General features: G+C 37.1%; 2 protein-coding genes and 1 pseudogene across 2 annotated transcripts; 1 reads left to right on the forward strand and 2 right to left on the reverse strand.

Moving 5' to 3' along the window:
* Positions 1–8153: 8153 nt before the first annotated feature.
* LOC133723020 (4-coumarate--CoA ligase-like 6) lies at positions 8154–9215 on the reverse strand (annotated as a pseudogene).
* A 2806-nt stretch (positions 9216–12021) lies between these two features.
* Positions 12022–14376, reverse strand: LOC133722582 (4-coumarate--CoA ligase-like 6). The gene has a single exon (XM_062149460.1). It carries the CDS (start codon positions 13928–13930, stop codon positions 12206–12208), a length of 1725 nt encoding a protein of 574 aa, XP_062005444.1. The 5' UTR covers positions 13931–14376; the 3' UTR covers positions 12022–12205.
* Positions 14377–18341: 3965 nt separating this feature from the next.
* On the forward strand, positions 18342–22003 carry LOC133721304 (uncharacterized). Its single transcript, XM_062147877.1, has 3 exons — positions 18342–18706; positions 19331–19672; positions 21238–22003. Exons 1-3 carry the CDS (start codon positions 18476–18478, stop codon positions 21760–21762), a joined length of 1098 nt encoding a protein of 365 aa, XP_062003861.1. The 5' UTR covers positions 18342–18475; the 3' UTR covers positions 21763–22003.
* Positions 22004–22589: the final 586 nt, after the last annotated feature.

A 22589-nucleotide genomic window follows, 5' to 3' on the forward strand; every position in this document is an offset into this window, starting at 1 on the left:
TTTGCACCTATTATTGCTGCAGTATTTGTTGATTCGATAAAAGAGATGTGACTATGTGATATTATTATGAGTTTTACAAATATTGATATATGTGTCTGTTGTGTGTATACAAATACATACTTAAGATTTGGTGTGAACATATAAATGGTTCTCGGTACATTTTTACTTGGTTGTTCAGTTTTGATTTCTTATAAGACACATTAATATAAGAATGTAAGATGTACTTACTGGGTCTGTGTTACTCATGATGCTACACCTTCATGTTTTCAGGTAACGAGTAGATGCATGGGGAAAAAGGGAAGAACCTACTAGATAAAAGAATATTTTTCTACTACTATATATTTCAAGTGAATACCTGTACTGATTTGAATTTTGCTTAACTTTGGTTACGTAAATATTTTGACAATTTCGTTTTCTAATAAAAGTACAATTCAGGTATATCTATATATAGTCTTTTACTTTCTTTCAAAAAGGAAGTTTTATTTAGTTTGGCTCACATCCCAAATTCGGGTACCATATTTCAGTACAATATTGGTCTCAAGTTTGGGGGTGTGACACTTGCAGCGGCGAACATGATGGCTGCTGGCGTGGACGACGTTGAAGATCTTGAAAACCCGCCTGCTATTGAACTCGGGTTGGCCCAGATTCGCAATGGGTTAGACCAGGTCCGCAACTTGCAAGCCCAAATTGACCAACATCTTGGAGCGAATGTGACCCACGCTGACGTTCTTGCTGTGTCATAACGCGTTCATGCCATTGATGCCATTGACGTTCTTGCTCTCTCTCCTCCATTTTTAAATCTCTTATCATTTTCTCTCAAATTTGAAGGAGCAATTAAGGGCTTTCACTTCACATCATCAAGGCTTCATCACCACAAAGGAATTTTGGCTTTGGTAAAAAGTGGGGGCTTAATTTCAAGTTGGGTTCATGTTTGCCTATAGCAAATTGTGAGCCTAGTTTGTGTTCCCTCTCTCCTCTATCATTTCTCTTAATTTCTTATGTATTTGATGATGTATTTGATAATGGGTTGAGAGTAGTTCAATTTTGGGAGTTAGGGTTGTGAAGCCCTAACTCATCTTGTATAAATATTGATGCTTTACTTTTAATAAATGTAATTTCCATTGTGTATGCTTTAAATCCGAATTTATTGGTCCTTACAAGCATGTTTCTAGGCTTAGTCAACCTTTGAAATTATGTTGTGGGCAATTGTGATGAATAGATTGATAAATTGACAACTAATTAGTCTTGTGGCATCTAGGATTTAAGTGTGGTGGCCATTAGCTAGCTTAATTGTAGCTAAGCTTGCTTGGGTCTCTATTATCTTGCTCTCTAGGCCTCTAATTTTGGATATTGCGGCCTTAACCGGTGTAATGCCCAAATTAGAGAGTTGATTGTGGCCTTAACCGGCATAATCAATACACCGAAAGGATAATTGGTTTAGTAGCCTTAACCGGTACTAGATACGGGACTCGACACATATAGGAAATGCATGCATTTGTGAAATTGGCATCGATGTTTACAAGATAGTTAGTGTGAATCTCCTGACACTCCCATGTTTCCATCAATTTGAAAATCCAATTTTAATTTCTTGCTTGATAATTAATTGTTTGCTTTTATTTTAGTTTGCATTTAATTTAGTTAATTCTCAATTCAAAACTCCCGAACAAAATTCTACATTCCATTGTGCATAACTCATTTGGGCTACAAGTTAGTGGCTTTGATTAGGCTTAGTGTGAGCTAAGCTGAGGCTTGGTGCCTTGTGAATATTATTTTACTTTATTTTATTTTTATTTTTATTTTATTATATGCATTTGAGTTGTCCTAGCGTCAATTACCTCGGTTAGGTCCAACACCTAATCTCCGAGGTACGATAATCAAGGTTTTAATACTTCCCTTACTTGACACGATTCGTACAAATGCATCAAGTCACCTTCTTGTTAAATGGGGCTTCAAAATCTCCGCATCTTTAGAAAAATCATGCAGCGGCTAGACAATTGAGGGGACTGGATCAACGGAAAAAGAATACATTTTTCTGTAGTACTTCTCAACTTCGTACAGCTCATTCACATAGTCATAGGGGGAAGCACCATGTTGCTAAATTATGAAGAATACAGAGGCCAAGACCTCATAATTCTTTCCCAGATATGATCCAAACGGATTCCTAGCTAGTAAAGCTGAGAATAAATTATGAAGAATACAGAGGCCAAGACATCTATATAAAGAGAAATTTCTTTCCCAGATCCGAATGGATTCCTAAACAAACCAGGAAAGAATAATGTTACAACCCAAGCACAAAAAGGAAAAGTATTTTGTTTGTGGAAAAAAATTGGAAAAAAAAAAATCTCAAATATACGTGAGCAGGCACACGAATGTGGTTAAGCTATATGTACTTTGTTTCCTTAAGTTTCTTCATCTGGAGATCTGAAGTTCCGAACTATAGAGCTATTTACAGCTCTGGTTCAGTTCAAGTGAGCGTTCATTAAACAATAGTCTATGAACATAATTAATCAGCTCGATCTGTTATGTCAAATAATTTGTTGACATCATAAATTAAACTAAAGTAGAAAAGTCATATGCTGATCTCAACTAGAAAGAGTTCAACACAGTTACACTCACTCAAAGGATATGAACCCAAACGTGCATGAATATGGATAGAGGATAGTTTGGGGGACTTTGGACATGCTCCATGTCATTAATTAGATATTTTGTGATTGATCATATGTTCTATGCGTATGAAGTCGTCGGGTATAATTAAAGGAAATAGCGCAACCTTTAATATACACGGAGGATCCAAACTTGTTCGACTGACATTAATGATGCAGTTTAAACTGAGAAATGCTTATTTTTAATGTCGTTTTTAATTCGTTTAATAAAAAAATGTTCGGTGGATGTAATATCAAAGGTTTCCTGACTAAATCAAGATGAATGTTTTTAATCTCGGTCCCCCAAGCCAAGATAGGTATTTAATTATTTGATATATTGATGTTTAACTAGGGTGGATCAATATGAGATTCAAGCTCAAACTGTATTGGATAAAGATTTGGATGAGGATTCAGGACTAAGGACTTACTCAAGATGGTGACATGTAGTTGTTACTTGATACAAACATGATGCCAGAAACTTGAGAGATATTGGCGGTTTAGAAGAGTTTTTATTTCCAAAGTTTTGATCTAGTGATTCTGGCTTCACAATACTAGGAAAATTTTGAGCTTTTGCTTCATGCAGAGCTCATTATCAAAGGACTACACTCTTAAACCGAAAAACGATCTCAATTACAAGGATCTCATCCAGTAATTCATTTTGTTCTTTGAGTTCAACAAAGTTTGAGTTAGCTTGGATTTGATTGATATTTTCAAATGATCTATGCTACTATACAGAGGTAACAGAATCGGTCTGATAGTGTAATACCCCGGAAAAAAAAAATCCAAATTAAATTCCGTGGATTTTTAGAAATGATTTCACGATAGTAGGAGCGAGTACGAAGCTTGGAGAAGTTGTGGAATTAGTTCGAACGATTTTATTTTCGAAAACGAACGTTTTTAGGGGGTCAACAAAGTTGACTTTTTATACGTTCAAAATTTGGGAAAACTTCCTTCATGAAAGTTGTAGAGCTCGTCGATACGAGTTCGTGGACATGTGGAACGCATTATTCGGAGTTCGTATGATTAAGTTATGAATATTTGAAAATTGGGAATTTTCTATAAATAGGAAAAATTTCTGATTTATTCATTAAGGACGAAACTTTTCTGTTTTTGCGGAATAGTCCCCCGGACTCTCTCTCTCTCTCGATCGAAAACCCTCAGACCCGGCGGGTCGAGCTCGACCCGACCCGGCTTTTTCACCACCCTCCGGCCACCTCCAGCTCAGGACCCGGCGCCTCCCGAACTCGCCGCCGCACGCCCAGTCGCCTGGTGGTGTCATCTTGCTCCGCCGCTGCCCCCAGAAGTGGATCGAAGCCCCCCCGAAGCTAGAACCCGACCCGACCGGAAAACCACTTTTCCGGCGTTGCATGGCCGATCGTTCCCATTTTCGTGATCTCCTCTTCATGCTGATCATCCCCATGTAAGCCTTTCATCACGATTTTGTGTATAGAACGCTAGATCATGGTTTGACTTTTTCGACGTCCCTGATTTAATCTGAAATCTGATCAGACGCACGAGATTAATCCAACTTCAACGCTTGATCTAGGACGATCTAGGCCAAACCAGACTTAGCTCCAGGTATGAAAGTCGACCACCCTTTCATTTTGAACCAGTTTGTAGTTGGTCACTTTGCCATCTGAGGTGGTTGACCGGCGTTGACCGCCGCGTTGACCGCCCACTGACCACCGCTTGTGGCGGCGCATCAGACCATATTTCGAGTTTTCATTATCTAGGCGATGATCTATGCATCCATACGAGCGTTTTGATATATAACATGGTCATGTTAGAAAAAGTTGATAAATAGTGGATTTACGTTTTGACGTTACTATTTAACGTTTTTACGTTTATCTTCGGTTTACGATCTGTGAAGATCTGACCATCGGTTTTGCTTCAATTTTGGATATGTTGATCGTATGACTGTCCCGGTGACTTTGTGAGGTCACGGGCGAAGATCCGACCGTTGGATCTTCGTATAATTGAGAAATAGTGATTCGGAAGGCGATTCGTGAGAATCTGACCGTCGGATTTTCATATAATTTTATGGAGATGTTTGTTAGAGTGATTCAAGAAGATCTGAGTCTTCGTGATAATTTTGGAGGATGATCCTAAAGGCGATCCGTGAGGATTCGACCGTTGGGTCATCATTAAATTCAGATCCGACCGTTGGATCATCGTATAATTTCGATCTGACCGTTGGATCATCATTAAAATTAGAATCCGACCGTGGGTTTCCGTATATGTGTGCTTTTGAGTTGTTGGCTAAGTTAAGATCATTATTGGATTAGGTGATCGATGGATTTATTTGGCGGACGATTCGTGAGATTGTTAATGGAGCTGTTAAGAAGACGCAGCTGGATTAGAGGTGAGTAAACCTCACGTGGTTCATATTACGAACCCAATATATTTAATTGCTTTATTTTGCAATCATATGAACTATAGTTGGTATTAATGGGCATTCCTGTGTGAATGTCTATCTATATATATATTATTTATGTGAAATAATATGTATTGTTGAAATTGTGAGATATTATGTACTGTTATGGTTGTGTTGAGTTTATTGTTGAAAAGCAACAATATTGTGAGAGGTATTAAATTTATTGTTGAGAAACAATAAATTGTTGATTTGTTGAGATATATTGATCTGTGGAGATCAATAGGTCACGGGGGTGACCATGGCATCTATTAGTGAACCACGCCCTTGTACCGGGTAGGTGGAAACTAATAGCATTAAATCGTGAACCACGCCCTCGCGCCGGGTAGGTGGAAACGATCAGTTAGAGCTCTAGTCTGTCTGCCAAATGTTGAGTGACCTTATGAGGGTAACGGGGAGTGACTCATAAGTGTATAATATTTATATATATATATATATATTTATATATATATGAGAGTGAGAAAGTGAAGTGGTTTTGTGGTGATCATTGTAATTGTGATGTTTCTACATTTCTATACTTGAGTTAAAGGAAATGTATTTTATTAAATCAACAGTTCTTCTTGTTTACTCATACTGGCTGTAAAAAGCTTACCGGGTTTTGTGTTGTTGCAACTCCCGGTACACTATTCAAATTGTGTAGCGGGTAATCCTACAGGACAGGAGAACCAGGACGGTGATCGTGCGGTTAGAGCAATTGTTAGAGTTTTACAGCAATTGTACGTTGTGAGGTGTGTTATGCTCATTTGAGCTTTACAATATTGCTTGTGAGAGTGAATTGTAATAATGAACTCGAAGTTTCGAGATTTGGATTTTGTAATTGTAATTATTCATGTTTCGGATTTGAATTTATTATTCAAAATTCGGGGCGTGACAGATAGAAATGGACCTGTGGTACGTAGATTAATAGAAGGATGTTACCTGTAACCTGTGGCAGACTACTCTTTCAGGGGGGAAATTCAGTTCGCTCTTGTTTATTTTTTGCATTCGTCCTCCTCACCCTCTTCTCGGGTTTCATATTCATCTGAGATCTAACAGAGAATTGGCGTCCGGAGGTTATGAGATCAAGAGAAAAGAAAAAAAAAATCTAGGTGTCTAATCAATTAATTAGTCATTAGTGGATGTTGTGATTATGAGATTCAAAGCTCAAATTGTATTGGTAAAGATTTGGATGAAGATTGAGGACTAAGGACTAACTTCTAACTCAAGATGGCGACATGTAGCTGTTGCAAACTTGATGTCAAGGAGGTTGAGACATACTGGTGGTGTAGCAGAGTTTGTACTTCCGAAGTTTTGATATAGTAGGTGATTCTGGATACGCACTAGAATACATGGAAGATTATGAGCTTTTGCTGCATGCTAAATCTTCGTCAAAACATAGAACTACAAACCAGAGATCAATCTCAATTACAAGGATTTCATTCAGTATTTCATTTTGTTTTTTGAGCAGCTACATATAGATCTGTACAAGTTGGACAAAACTTTAGTTAGCTTTGATTTCTAACTTATTGATGTTTTCAATTATTCTGTCCTATTACAGAGTCCATCTGCTACAAATTGATTAGTCACAAGAGTCTGTAAGTCAATAAATCTGCAAGCTCCTACGTACTGATTGGATTTTCGCAGGTATTCAATTCCTAAACACGCACCACCTTCCTCACCTGTGTTATGGGTTTTTTGGGATATGATGGCTAATTATTGTTCAACGGTATGACCTATATAGAAAGAGCTGGGGAGCTTCTGGTAGAATCTAGTATTCTAGTTTCGAGACAACTAAAAATATAGGACAGTATGTGTAGCAGTAGAGTGAGGAAAGATAAGGAGAAAAGGTTTTTAGTGTGTTCCATAAAACTGAAAATAGGAAAGAAATTCCCCAATGGTCCAAAGAAAATGGGAAAGAAATAATCGTCTGAATCTTCTTTTCTTAGCTTTTGTGCTCTTCTATGCATGACTGACAAGTGCAAACTGTAACGTAAGTTTCTCAAAACTAAAACCAGCATTGTTAAAACTAACTCACGTATTCTAACATAAAATTTGTTTGTTAAGATATAGTAAATTCTTCAATCACTAAACACATATTTAATTCGTTGTTCATACAGTACTATAAAGACTTCTGAGTAAGGCTTGTTGAAAAATCCGTTGTTGAACTTGATTACATAAAAGATAGCTAGAGAAACATGTAAACATAAAGTGATCAAAAGATCAAAGCGCAACAAATCAAATTATTATTTCCTAGTACCATATCCTCTAAGTACTCCTTCGATCTGCTTGGTCGAAATCTGTGTTCAAGTTTTGTCCCCCAAAAGAGTCGTTGTATTTCGAAGAAGATTGGTTCTTTTTTGGGGCTGGTGGACATGAACGGCCTTCACAGGAACGATCTTCATGCAAATTCTCTTTCTTCTTATCTCCAGTCATCGTCCACTTGTTGCCTTCTTGTGACATATTTGAAAATCTCGTATGTCCTGATCAATCTCAATTAGCTAAGTACCAAAGTTTCACACAAGGTGCTTTGAGATTAAATTGTGAAGAATACAGAGGCCAAGACCTCTTTATATAGATTATTTTATTCCCAGATCCAAACGGATTCCTAGCTAGTCAAGCTGAGACAAAGTGTTTGCTAAACAAACTAGGAAAAAATAATATTACAACCCAGCAAAAAGGAAAAGCATATTGTTTGTGAAAAACCAAAAAAAAAAAAAAAAAAATCTCTGCCGTACATGTAACCAGGTAGATGAACGGTTGGTTAAACCAAATGATTAATGCGTAAGCTATGGTACTTCGTAAACCAAAGTTTATGCATCCGGAGGATCCAAATGGCTAAGCTTTACAGCTCTGTTTTATCAATGCTACTGAGCGTTCATTAAACAATACTCTATGAAAATAATGTTATGTCAAATTATTAAACTAAAGTTGAAAAACCAGAAGCTAATCTCAACTACGAAGAGTTCAACACATATGCTGCTGCATATATATTTGTAATAAAACTTGAATTAGGAACGATCTTTCTTGGTTTCTGATGCTATCAGTATGTCCTAGACTAGATTTAGACTCCGTCTGCTGAAATATAGATTAATCTTCTTTCATTAGAGTCTAGAAGTCAATAAATTCCTAAGCTCCCTTCTGAGAATCTTTCCAGCTGCAGATTTGGGTATTGAACTTGTAAACACCACCTTCCTGACCTTCTTGTGTGGAGCAACATGTCCAGCAACGTATTCCATTACAGCTTTGCCGGAAAGTTTACTGCCATTTTTCCTAACCACAAACGCCACCGGCACCTCTCCACATTCTTCATCCATGGCTGCTGTTACTGCAATATCTACTATCTCAGGATGGTTAATCAGCACCGCTTCTAAATCTGCCGGGGCAATCTGAAAGCCCTTGTATTTGATAATCTCTTTCAACCTATCATGTATATATATGTACCCATCTTTATTAAAAAACACAATGTCTCCAGTATGTAGCCAGCCATCTTCATCAATTGTTGACATGGTTGCCTTTGCATTGTTCAAGTACTCTTTCATGATCGCTGGCCCGCGTAACCAAAGCTCACCAGAATCGTTTGGAGGCAAAGGGGTTCCAGTTTTCCAGTCTACTACTTTAGCTTGCATATTTGGAGCTAAAAGTCCTATTGAAGAATAGTTCTCAACCCTTTCAGTAATCAAACCGCGAGTTCCTACTGCAGTGGTCTCAGTCAAGCCATATCCCTGAATATAATCAACATGGGGAAGGGCCCGAACAAAGTCCTCTATGATTTTCATGCTCAAAGGAGCTGCTCCAGAAGCAACCTGCTTTAAACTCCGAAGACCATGTGCTGCCGTCACATCCTTGGCTACCTTTTTTGTCAATGCTGCTAATATTGGTGGAACAAGACTTTATACCTATCAATGGACTTAACAACACGGTCAACATCAAATTTCTTCATCACAACAATTTTAGACCCCAAAGACAACAACCCTATCACGTAAAGCGACAGCCCATATATGTGAAAGAATGGGACGATAGCTAAATACACATTTTCCAAACTTGTGTAGTCATATTGTGAAGCCTCAAAACGCACAAAGAGCTCCACTGCAGCTATAAGATTCCTGTGTTAGCACAACACTCTTGCTCCCATCAGTAGTCCCCGACGAATACAATACGTACATCAGAAAATTCTCAATCTCTTTGTTCTGTTCTACTGCTAGCTTCAGGCCTTCAGCGCACTACTATGCATGATTGACAAGTATGAGTTTCTCAAAACTAGCTAGTTACAAGTCTGCACTATAGGACATACATTTTCACTATGAAAGACTCCGTTTGTTGGCTTCGGAGTCTTTATGAGAAGATAAGAACAGGAACTCCCTCTCCAAATTTACCCATGAACTTCCAATTCTACCCCTTCTTCTTTGGTTTTAATCTCTAACTCAAATTCGTTGTGGCTGTTGCTACCATTTAAACTCCAATGTCCATGGCCATCCGATTTAAAAGGATGGTCGTTGTCATATTACAATATTGGGTAGGGGAATTAACTTATACTGACCGGGTGTTAATTCAAATTGGTGTACAATGCCCAGGTGTGTCAAGTATTAAACTATATTGGATAAAGATTTGGATGAGGATTGATGACTAAGGACTTACTCAAGATGGTGACATGTAGTTGTCACTTCGTACAAACATGATGCCAAAAAGTGGAGAGATATTGCCATATTGGCGGTTTAGAAGAGTTCTTATTTCCGAAGTTTTGATCTAGTGATTCTGGCTTCAAAATACTAGGAAGAGTTTAAGCTTTTGCTTCATGCAGAGATCATTGTCAAAACATATAACTGCACTCTTAAACCAAAAAACGATCTCAATTTCAAGGATCTCATCAAGTAATTCATTTTTTTTCTTTGAGTTCAATAAAATTTGAGTTAGCTTCGATTTGATTGATGTTTTCAAATGATCTTTGCTACTATACAGAGGTAACAGAATCGGACGTCTGATAGAAATGGACTTGTGGTACGTAGATTAATAGAAGGATGTTACCTGTGGCAGACTTCTCTTTCAGGGAGAAATTTAATTCGTTCTTGTTTATTTTTGCATTTGTCCTCCTCACCCTCATCTCTGGTTTCATATTCATCTGAGATCTAACTGAAATTAAATAGGCGTCCGGAGGTTATGAGATTAAGAGAAAAGGAAAAAAAAATATCTAGATGTCTAATCAATTAGTCATTAGTGGATGTTATGATTATGAGATTCAAAGCTCAAATTGTATTGGTAAAGATTTGGATGATGAGGACTAAGGACTAACTTCTAACTTGATGTCAAAAAGGTTGAGACATACTGGTGGTATAGCAGAGTTTGTACTTCCAAAGTTTTGATCTAGTAGGTGATTCTGGCTTCGCACTAGAATACATGGAAGATTATGAGCTTTTGCTGCATGCTAAATCTTCGTCAAAACACAGAACTACAAACCAGAGATCAATCTGAATTACAAGGATTTCATTCAGTATTTCATTTTGTTTTTTGAGCAGCTACATATAGATCTGTATGTACAAGTTGAACAAAACTTTAGTTAGCTTTAATTTCTGAGTTTCTAACTGATTGATGTTTTCAATTATTCTGTCCTATTACAGAGTCCATCTGCTACAAATTGATTAGTCTTAAGTGTCTGTAAGTCAATAAATCTGTAAGCTCCTACGTACTGATTGGATTTTTGCAGGTATTCAATTCGTAAACACGCACCACCTTTCTCACCGGTGTTCTGGGTTTTTTGGGATGTGATGGCTAATTGTTTTATTGTTGTTTAGGGTTATGTCCTATACGGAAAGAGCCGGGGAGTATAGTTTCAAGACGACTAAAAATATAGGACAGTATATGTAGCAGTAAAGTGAGGAAAGATAAGGAGAGAAGGTTTATCAGTGTGTTCCATGCAACTGAAAATAGGAAAGAAATCCCCCAGTGATCCAAAGAAAATGGGAAAGAAATAATCTTCTGAATCTTATTTTCTTAGCTTTTGCGCTCTCCTATGCATGATTGACCAGTGCAAATTGTAACGTAAGTTTCTCAAAACTAAAACCAGCATTATTAAAACAGTTACTATTTCAAAAAAAAAAAAAAAAACATAATTCATCCATTCTAACAGAAATTATAGTAAATTCGTCAATCACTAAACACGTAAATCTAATTCATAGTTCAAACAACTAACTAGGAAAAGGCTGTTGAAAAAATCCGTTGTTGAACTTGACTAAATGCTCTTCTATTATAAATTCTGATACTCATATAAGTCATTACATAAAAGATATCTTGAGAAACATGAAAACATAAGGTGATCAAAAGATCAAAGCACAACAAATCAAATTGTTATTTCCTAGTACCATATCCTCTAACTACTCCTTCGATCTTCTTGGTCGAAATTTGTCTTCAAGTTTTGCCCACCAAAAGAGTCATTATATCTCGAAGATGGTTGGTTCTTTTTTGGAGCTGGTGGACACGAACAGCCTTCACAGGAACGATCTTCATGCGAATGCTCTTTCTTCTTATCTCCAGCCATCGTCCACTTGTTGCCTTCTTGTGACATGTTTGAAAATCTCGTACGTCTTGATTAATCTCAATTAGCTAAGTACCAAAGTTTCACACACAAATTGCTTTGAGAATAAATTGTGAAGAATACAGAGGCCAAGACCTCTTTATATAGATTGTTATTTCCCAGATCGAAACGGATTCCTAGCTAGTCAAGCTGAGACAAAGTGTTTGCTAAACAAACTAGGAAAGAATAATATTACAACCCAGCACAAAAAGAAAAAGATATTGTGTGTGAAAAAATTGGAAAAACCAAAAAAAAATCTCTGCCGTACATGTGAGCAGGTAGATGAACAGTTGGTTAAACCAAAGGATTAATGCGGCTTTACAGCTCTGTTTTATCAATTCTACTGGGCGTTCATTAAACGATAGTTGATGGAAGTAATCAGCTCAATCTGTTATGTCAAATTATTAAACTAAAGTTGAAAAACCAGAAGCTAATCTCAACTACAAATAGTTCAACACATATGTTGCTACATATATATTTGTGATAAGACTTGAATTAGGAACGATCTTTCTTGGTTTCTGATGCTACCAATATGTCCTATTCTAGATTTAGAGTCCGTCTGCTGAAATATAGATTAGTCTTCTTTCATTAGAGTCTAGCAGTCAATAAATTCCTAAGCTCCCTTCTGAGAATCTTTCCAGCTGCAGATTTGGGTATTGAACTTGTAAACACCACCTTCCTGACCTTCTTGTGTGGAGCAACATGTCCAGCAACGTATTCCATTACAGCTTTGCCGGAAAGTTTACTGCCATTTTTCCTAACCACAAACGCCACCGGCACCTCTCCACATTCTTCATCCATGGCTGCTGTTACTGCAACATCTACTATCTCAGGATGGTTAATCAGCACAGCTTCTAAATCTGCCGGGGCAATCTGAAAGCCCTTGTATTTGATAATCTCTTTCAACCTATCATGTATATATATGTAACCATCTTTATTAAAAAACACAATGTCTCCAGTATGTAGCCAGCCATCTTCATCAATTGTTGACATGGTTGCCTTTGCATTGTTCAAGTACTCTTTCATGATCGCTGGCCCGCGTAACCAAAGCTCACCAGAATTGTTTGGAGGCAAAGGGGTTCCAGTTTTCCAGTCTACTACTTTAGCTTGCATATTTGGAGCTAAAAGTCCTATTGAAGAATAGTTCTTAACCCTTTCAGTATTAAAACCGCGAGTTCCGACTGCAGTGGTCTCAGTCAAGCCATATCCCTGAATAAAATCAACATGGGGAAGGGCCCGAACAAAGTCCTCTATGATTTTCATGCTCAAAGGAGCTGCTCCAGAAGCAACCTGCTTTAAACTCCGAAGACCATGTGCTGCCGTCACATCCTTGGGTACTTTTTTTGTCAATGCTGCTAAGATTGGTGGAACAAGAGGGAAATGTGTGACTTTATACCTATCAATGGACTTAACAACATGGTCAACATCAAATTTCTTCATCACAACAATTCTAGACCCCAAAGACAACAACCCCATCACGTAAAGTGACAGCCCGTATATGTGAAAGAATGGGACGACAGCCAAATACACATTCTCCAAACTTGTGTAGTCATACTGTGAAGCTTCAAAACGCACAAAGAGCTCCACTGCAGCTATAAGATTCTTATGTGTAAGCACAACACCCTTGCTCCCACCAGTAGTCCCCGACGAATACAGTATCGCTGCGGTGTCTTGCTGCTTAATCACTAGCCTTGGAGGTTGATCAACTTTACAACACATAAGCTTATAAAACTCCTCAAAGGCCTCTGCCTTTGAACCCAAAATTACATTTTCCGGCACCACAATAGTAGGAACACCCAATGCTTGCAATGCATCAACTTTTTCGGGACCAGTAAAAGCAAGACAGGCATTACAATCAGCAATCTGTTTCTTGATTTCTACAACAGTGCTGAGGGGGTTCATGGTTGTGGCAACAGCACCAGCATACAAAACACCCAAGAACACAGCGGGGTAGTAAATGCAATTAGGCAAGAGAACCAAAACAACATCACCTTGTGAAATGCCCATTTTGCGGAGTCCCGAGGCCATGGACCTGACGAAAGAGTAGAGTTCCGAGTAAGATACTGAACACCCTGATGAGGCATCAACCAAAGCTGATGAGACCCCATTATGGCTGTGTGAGAAAATGAACGACACAACATCAAGAAAAGGGTCGGAGGGGAGATTAACACAAGGGTAAGTGCTGTGGTAGATTCCTGTTTCAGGTGAAAACCACTCAGGGTGGTTCTTCTGGGTAGCCAAAGATTCCGGATTCGGGGTTTTTTGGGATTTTGAGGGGGGATAGTTGAAGTTGTTGTTTAAGGTAATGGCCATGGTAGATAGAGCTAGCTAGGTGAGATTTCCTAGCGTACATTCATCGAACACTTGGTGATCATGAATTTTGACGGTCAGTGTTGGCCCAAATTTCACGACTACAGCAACTGTTGTTACCGAGGTATTTGCAAATAGATCGTTACTGGTTTGGAGGAAATGTGTATGTTACTTGGTCAATTTTTCTCTGGGAATAACGTAAAGCTAGAATTGTGGGACTCGTACATTATCGGGGGTCACAGTAGACATCATGGGATAAACGTAAGAAAAGGCGAGGGAATGAAGAAGAGGGGTGACCAAAAGAAGGAGAGGAAGCAAGGCAGATGCCAATTGAAAGCTTGAATGAGGCTCCAAAGCTCCAAACTGATATGATTACTCTCAATTGCAAGACATGTGACAATGCGTAACAATGGGTGACTTGTTTGATGCGCTCAAATAATTTTGTATAGTTTTGGAATAGGGGGACCAAATTTTGTAATAAATCGTAAATGAAAGGTAATTTGATTTTTTTTTTTTTTTTTGAGAAGAAGAAACTTTTATTTCATGGTAGAAAAATTATAACCATCAAAGATGACTTAGCGTAGTCCCCTTGCCTCCCAATATAAGTGGAAGACACGGGCTATTCATTTTCCTATCATAAACATCGGTTAAAGATCTACCATCACTAATGACGGACATGACCCAAGGAGGCTCATCCTCTAACCATATATCACTCGCGCATTTTCATGGGCTACAAAACTAACAATAGCATGAGCAACCTTGTTTTGACCTCACAGCAAAATGGCGTATGTTGTATAGAGGATATATGAAGAACATTCATAAGCCTCCGAATCTCTTCCACTCATAAGGGTAATTTAGATTGACCAAAAAAATAAAATAAGGGTAATTTAGATCTTTTCCAAGGAAAAATGGTCATATATATTTGTTCATGACATGAAAATAGACTAATTTTTGTTTACCATGTAACCTAATTTCTTTTTTGATTTAATAATTTTTAGAAGAAAATCATAGAATAGAATCCACACCAAAAGTTCCTTTAGCCACCACTCGAATCAAGTGTGTCAATTTTCATATATATATATATATATATATATATATATATATATATATATATATTAAAAACTCACCATTAAATGTTACATTTTTTGTTTTGTTTGGATTTGTCCTAAACTTTTGATATAGTGTAAGTTTTAATTATAGTTGTACTTAGTTGACATAATTAGGTGCACCTTCTTGACTTAGACCTCATATTCTAACAAACTCTTCCCATTACTCAAAATAACTGAGAGATAGCTTACTTTTGATAAATCTAACTGGTTTGTGTTTAAGAATCATACGTTTTTGCTCTGCCTATTGATTAGTACACTCCAATATCTCAAATCAAATAAGTGAAACGGGGGCAAAACGCTGTACCAAAATTAACAACCAAAGTTTGATTATATCGCTTCAACTCATCCGCTAATAAACACTGGTAATCTCGCACTACCAAAGTTAACCACCAAAGTTTGATTATATTGCTTCAACTCATCTGCTAATAAACACCGACACCGGTAATCTCGCACATGCTCTGCATGTGAAGTGAAAACAGTTGTTGCAGAAACATATATAGTGGGAGACAAAAGTTGATTTTTGAGATTCTTATTTATTAAAAATAAAAAGTAAATAGATTTTTAAAATATTTAATTTATTTAGGGTTATTTACCTTAAGATTTTCAATTTTGATTTACAAGACCCATTCTCTTAACAATAGTATAGATAAAGGAACTCTTTTAGCTTCTAATTCACATGAGATATCTTCTTAAATACTTCAATAGATAAACGAAAGAGAAATGTGTGGGTTCATATCATTCCAATCTCATGATTGAGTTGAAATGTAAAATATGTTTAGATTATAATTTCATATTATAAATTGTCCCAACCTACACACACATTTTTTTTAACACTTCATTAATTAAGTCCATGTTCATTTAGTCTGGTGACATAATTTTATTTTTTCTCTTAACAAAGGGTACATCCTGAGTCCGTCTAGCTTGAGATCAAACTGTTATTATGCAGTAAAGATAAATTAATCTTTCCTTGATTAAGCCTAATAATCAAACCAGCTTTAAAAAGCCGTGCTCTAACATAATTACCTTCTCTATGACAGAGTTGTGATTCCTCTTTGTAAACTCGATTCTTGACAAGTTAGTAATTTACCACAAGGCTGAAAAGAAAATGAAGATATATCTACTGGAGTCAAGAACATCATTTCTATTACCTTAATGAATACAAAATTTTCTATTTAGATTATGTTTGATGGGCATTTGATAATGATATATAAACGGTTTTTACCTTCTTCTTTTTTTAGAATAAAATGGTTTTTACCTTTGACTGGCAAATCAAGAAGAATAAATAGAAAAGCACCACTAGTGAAATAGAAGGAATCATTTTCCATTATTTCTTGGCCTGGAGGATTCTTTTCCATTCCAACACCGACATTGACGTCTCTGCCTTACACCAGAAGGGCAGAAGGCACCGAACTCAGGGGGGACACAAGTTTTCCAGTTTGTTACCACATAGTCACATACCAAACCCATCAGAAAAAGCCATAATTGCAAATAGTTTAAACGACTTTGACACGTTACCACCTGCATATTTTCCTCCCTTGAAAGCTCCTCCTCCTTCTGCGTACACCCATTGCCAACCACAATGTGTATGTGTTGGTAGAGCTTCAACAATTAATGTCCTCACGCGCTAATTATGGCCATGCAAGTACTGTTGCCTTCACATGAATTCTCGCTTAAGGCTCTTCATGATATCCAAAAGTTTTGTTAAGGATGATTCTTCCACAAGAACCTACAGTGAGCTCAAACAATATAGTTCTTGTGGAAAGGAGGATATCCAAGACCCGGGACAAAGTCCTTTGCCCGTGTGACCCAAGGTGCTAGGCCATAATTAAAGGGTAGCGTGAGAATGTGGAATATTATTTTACATTAGACAAAAAAAAAAAAAAAAAACTCCTCATTAGGGCTTATAGGAAGTCTTCTTCTTAATTTTAAGTTAGATGCCTAAATTTCTTTATTTGACACGATATATAGAAATTCCTACATATATTATGATGCATGTTTGATAAAAAGTGTTATAAAATAGAAGCTCAAATAAACAACAGTAAAAACTAATAAGATGGCGATAATTGTCAAGCGGGTTCTATTTTTATTTATTAATGTCGTTATATTCTTACACATAGATCTTAATGAAAGCTTATTGCATGTGAAGTATTGAAGCCAACCCAACTTAAAGTATGTACTTAGCAATATGGGCAGGGCTACTCTACTAGGAAGTGTGTAGTGCGCACACACCGGTGCATGTGCCTGAAGAAATCCTCAAAAACTTTGCATTTGCTTTTTCTGGAGTTTGAAATGTGATTCGCATCAGAATGGCAAAAAGCTGGTAATCTCCATACTTTGCCAGCATCATTGAAAGAACTTTTAGCTAATGGAGATCTTTGACACAAAAAAAAAGGGTGATTCAAGAAGAGTAGCATCATGAAAAGACCACTAACTAATAAAGGACGATCCGAGTAGTTCATGGCCCCTCTTAGCAGAAAATAACAATTACTTGCAAATTCATTCTTTTTGGCCTCTACTGTCACTTAAATAGCACCAGGAGAACTTACTATACATTTTATAGTGTAACTAGGATAACGAATATATATGTCTCTATCTGGATAAAAGCCAATGAAGTTGTTCATCTACAAAGGCAATTAACTTGGAAGTTTGGAATTTATAGATCACTTAAAGGCAATCAAAAGGCTGATCGGTCTGGCGGTTGGTTATTCTTGTCAGGAATTTATTTAAACTGAAGACAATATGTTTAATAGAATGTTTAGAAAAGGCTTAAATACAAGAAAACCAAAAACAACTTCTTTATTTTGACCGTATGTAGGAAGAAAAGTTCTTAAATCGATCTGCAAACTCACTGTTAGACCAAGCCAATTTAAATTTCTTCAGTAGTTGGTCACATTTGTTCACATGTTTCTTAAGGTGTTTGATGCCAATACAATTTGGTCTGATGATATTAATGTTTATTGTTGTAAGTAAAAGGTCATGAATTCCACTTATGAACTAGTTGTTGTACATTTTCACTGACTATTTGTTCGTACATCTTCAGTTGTAATATTATTAGTTGTTTATTGACCTTTTTATTATAAAAAAAAAATAAAATAAAATAAAAAAAGGTATTCGACCAAATACTTCAAAGAAACCTAAACAGTAACCAAGTAGAAATCCTTAAGAGAAATTTTTCATTTCGAATTTGTTTGTATCTGCTACTAAAGTGGGATTGTGGAGTAATCTGAGCAGCACGCATCGAAACTGCGAGTGGAAAAGAGTACATTACAACAGTGCCACCCTTTTTTAAGCACTTGTTTTGGAGTTGGGCGGTTGGCTCATTTCATTATATGCTGCAGCTACCAAACCAACTCTCCCTCCCTTCCTCATTTCCTCTGTCTAAGCAAAACCAGACACAGGCAAAGCTAGCATTGATTGATCATAGCAAACTAGCTTTGATATGGGTCGTCTTGCACCATTATCAGAAGAACCCAATATTAATGAAGAAGAAGATGCCACAAATCGCTCGAGCAAAGGCATAATGAGGAGTCAGACATGGAGGAAATGGATCAAGACCCACCTCACCTCCCTTGCCATCTTCAACAAGAGGTCTGACTTCAAGGTCCTCCTCAGCGTTCTGGGTTGCCCTCTCTTCCCTGTCTCTGCCCTCCCCAAACTGCCCCTCAACGAGGTACGTAATTACCAACTCCTGCATTCCTTGAACTTAATTTTTCCCAGGTTTATGACGATTTGGTGTTGGTTTAGTTTACTGTGTCGAAATATCCTGCGAGAAAAAAAGACTGGTGAATTATGATCATTTATCATGATCAAGACTGCACGGATAGTTTCATGGGGAATATCATTAGTTAACAAAGATTTGCTTGGTTTAAGATCAAGTGTCTTCTATGCTTCAACTTTTTAAGTGAAAGTGACCCGTGATAGTGTGGAGAACATAATATCTGATGTTATGGGCCTTCTTTTTTGGTTTTGTGTTTTTAGTTCAGCTTTTCTTAGCAATTTGCCACACTAGTTCTTGTCCCACCATGTGAAAGGAAGCTTTTACTTTAGTATGAGATACAACCTTTCAAAAAAGCACAATTCATATGCTTGCAGAAACACAAACAATTCCTAGTTAATTAGACGGCCAACAACAAATTTCAAAGGTAGTTTAGGTTGTAATGTTAACTAATTAAGTAATTATTAGAAGCTTTAGTCCTGGTAGAAAGGTTACTGAAATATCTAAATCTTCCTGGAAGTCTTGATTATCCCCTTTAATAAACTTTCTTCTGTAATAATTATTGTATTAATTAAACAGGTCTCCTCTACTGCACAATACATAATACAACACTTCACAGCAGCCACAGGCTGCCGCAAGCTAGAAGGTAAAGTCAAGAACATTTTTGCAACCGGAAAAGTGAACATGGCGATGGTGGATGATCCCGCTCCTGGCAGCTCCACCAGTGGAGCCACCACTATATCAGAAAAAGGGTGCTTTGTAATGTGGCAGATGATTCCTAATAAGTGGCTGATTGAACTAGTTCTGGGTGGTCACAAAGTAGCAGCTGGTAGTGATGGCAATGTGGCATGGCGCCACACGCCGTGGCTTGGGGCGCATGCTGCCAAGGGCGGTGTTCGTCCTCTACGGCGAGCACTCCAGGCAAGTCATTTTCTTTTCTCTTAGCCTATTAAGTAATCTATCATATATCATATCAACAGGCCTGGTGTTTATAAATTTAGTTATAACAACTTCGATCTGTTTCTTTTAGTATGTTTGTTATGCCTCATGTCTATTTTTTAACTAACTGAAACTTATTTAACTACTTGAACCAAAGAATGTTGTGGTGGGAAATTGTGTCCTAAGCGAGCTACTTTCCCATATAATATAATGCGGTTTGCTTCCAAGTTACTTTGGCATGTTCTTCCTCGTACTTTCCCATCAGAAATATTCAAAAATCTTGGTAGCATCATCAATGACTTGTTTTAAATGTTGTGACCACAAAATTACATAATTTCTAGGTAGGGTAGTGGTGACCATAAATATAATAAGCCCTCTTATGTCAGTACAGTACTGGTATCATCACTTGCCAGCTTAAAATAATAGTCCACAAACATCATGATGCGTGAGTAGCGTGGGGTGTACTATCAGACGCTGTTGAATTAACTGGTTGAGAAAATTATTTGCACTCTAAGAGTAAATCCGCTGGTTGAGGTTGGCATGTCAATATTATTCACTGATTTTTGTCTTTCATTTCTATCATTTAGGTTGTCATGTCAGATACTGTTCACAAAAGGTTACAAAATGTCAGTTAGCAGGTCAAGAAATTGACTCAGAATGACCTTTTGTGAACAGTATCTGACCTGCCAACCTAAATGATGGAAATGAAAGGCAAAAACTAGTGAATAGTATTGACCTGTCAACCTCAACAGGTGAATTTACTCTAACGTTTTTGGTTCGGAGTTTTAATACTTTGAAGTACCGTAAAATTTTATAGTATCTTTGATAAGCAGGCTCATTTACGTCTTGCATATTTTGTACATCCGACTCATTAAATTCTTTTACAGAATTATCAGTAAGATCTGAAACGACCCAGAAATAGTGTCAGATCCATACACTAAATAGCTAGCTCAGATGAAACAACCACGTTAAGATCGTCCTTGCACATGTTAATTATTGATGTACCTCATGCACTAATTAGAGGGTCTTGATATATATAATTTTTAAGTGTAGGCATCATTTTACTTGTTTTTTATATTTAAATAAAATGTTTGGTGGATTTGGGATCCGACTGAGATTCGTAGTAGGAATGTGGAGCTGTCTCCTTTATTGTATTTGCAAGTGAGACATCATCTTATGCTCTTAACAGCCAAAATATCGGATCTTGTACGTTGTATTCTATATAGAACTGAATATGACTATGGATGGTATTGGCAATTATTTTTGGTTAACGATTATATGATCACAATACTGAAATATATGAGGAAAAATCAACAGTCTTATTCTAATGGTCTTTGCACTTGTTGATTTAGGAAAAGTTATTAATTATATGTAACCTGGTTATATATGAGTTCTTCTGATCACGATAAGTATGTGGGTTACAAAGTAATGTGGCAAGTCTATGCATGTTGTGGGAGGAAGTTATAATGATGGTTTACATACAAAAGTTGCATGACATTTCAGGTGGAATTACACAAAATGGTTAAGTAAAATTTGTGTGTATGTAGGGACTAGACCCCATGGCGATATCAGCTGTATTTGCCCCAGCACAGTACATGGGCGAAAAGCAAATCTCAGACGTCGATTGCTTTGTCTTAAAATTGTCAGCCGATCAGACAGATCTGTCTGAAAGAAGCGATAGCACTGCAGAGATGATCAAACATGTGGTATTTGGTTACTTCAGCCAAAGAAATGGACTACTCGTGCACTTAGAAGACTCTTACTTAACTAGGATTCAATCACCTGGTGCCTATCCTACATACTGGGAGACCACAATGTCGACTAAGATCGAGGATTATCGGACGGTGGAAGAGGTGATGATCGCCCATGCCGGTCAGACGAGTGTGGTCATCACACGGTTCGGGGACAATTTAAAGACTGGCTCCGCAATCACACGGTTAGAAGAAACATGGACCATCGATGATCTTGCTTTCAATGTTCAGGGCCTCTCAATGGATTGCTTCATTCCTCCTAAAGAAGTGCAGAAAGATCACCCGAAGAAAACTCTGGATTGGAGATCACCATTGCATTGATCATGATCGAAATCAATTGTTCATGAAAGAGTGAGTTATTTTCATCAGCCAAATTATTGGCGCCCATATATCCAGGCCTTATATGCAATTGATTTGTTCACGATACAGATATTATGAAACATGTTTCTGAATGTATATTCTTTTGTGTAACCATGTACTACTAAACAACAATGACTAGACAAAGAGAAGATCATGTCTGTATAGGTCACCTCATTTGTATGTACATTTCTTTACTTTTAGATTTTGAGTATTCAATTAGAAGAAAAGAATACAAAAACTTCTAATTAGACTCTCAGATTAAAAAAATAACTTCTAATTAGAAACAAAAACCACAAAACAGGATAGGAAAATAACAAGGGTAAGTTGGGAATTAAGGGATAAACTTTTAGATGTTAGGTATACTCAGAACTTTGCTAGGTTAAAATAGAAAGACCCCAACCAAAAACCCAGAAACTAAACAAATTCAGGGACGGGGATGATATATCAAAAGACAAAATTTGCAATAAGAGAGGTGGATTTGGAGTTTTGGACAAAGTGTTCTCTTCAATAGTAATGTATAACATAAATCCATACATTTCGGTAACATTTTAGCTTTTCTCACTCATTCAAGTAAAATTTTCATTCATTAGCCATAACTATTGAAAGATAGGTCCCAAATTTCACTAGACATAGATAGAATCAATACTATGATTTGAACATACAAAATGATGAGAAAATATAGACTATCAAGTGAACACCTATATGTGTCTTTGATTTGATCATCAATCACATTAATGCTATTCGAACTTATATCTCTATCATCAATCACATTAATGTCATTGGAACTT

Source organism: Rosa rugosa, chromosome 7 (genome assembly GCF_958449725.1).
Source record: "Rosa rugosa chromosome 7, drRosRugo1.1, whole genome shotgun sequence".
Taxonomy (NCBI): domain Eukaryota; kingdom Viridiplantae; phylum Streptophyta; class Magnoliopsida; order Rosales; family Rosaceae; genus Rosa; species Rosa rugosa.

What these genes read in the sequence shown, in the direction of transcription:
- LOC133722582 (XM_062149460.1), bottom strand. Translation starts at nt 13,930, where the DNA reads ATGGCCATTACCTTAAACAACAACTTCAACTATCCCCCCTCAAAATCC.
- LOC133721304 (XM_062147877.1), top strand. Translation starts at nt 18,476, where the DNA reads ATGGGTCGTCTTGCACCATTATCAGAAGAACCCAATATTAATGAAGAA. An exon ending in CCAAACTGCCCCTCAACGAG is followed by an intron (nt 18,707 to 19,330) that starts GTACGTAATTAC and finishes TTAATTAAACAG; the next exon opens with GTCTCCTCTACTGCACAATA. An exon ending in CTCTACGGCGAGCACTCCAG is followed by an intron (nt 19,673 to 21,237) that starts GCAAGTCATTTT and finishes GTGTGTATGTAG; the next exon opens with GGACTAGACCCCATGGCGAT.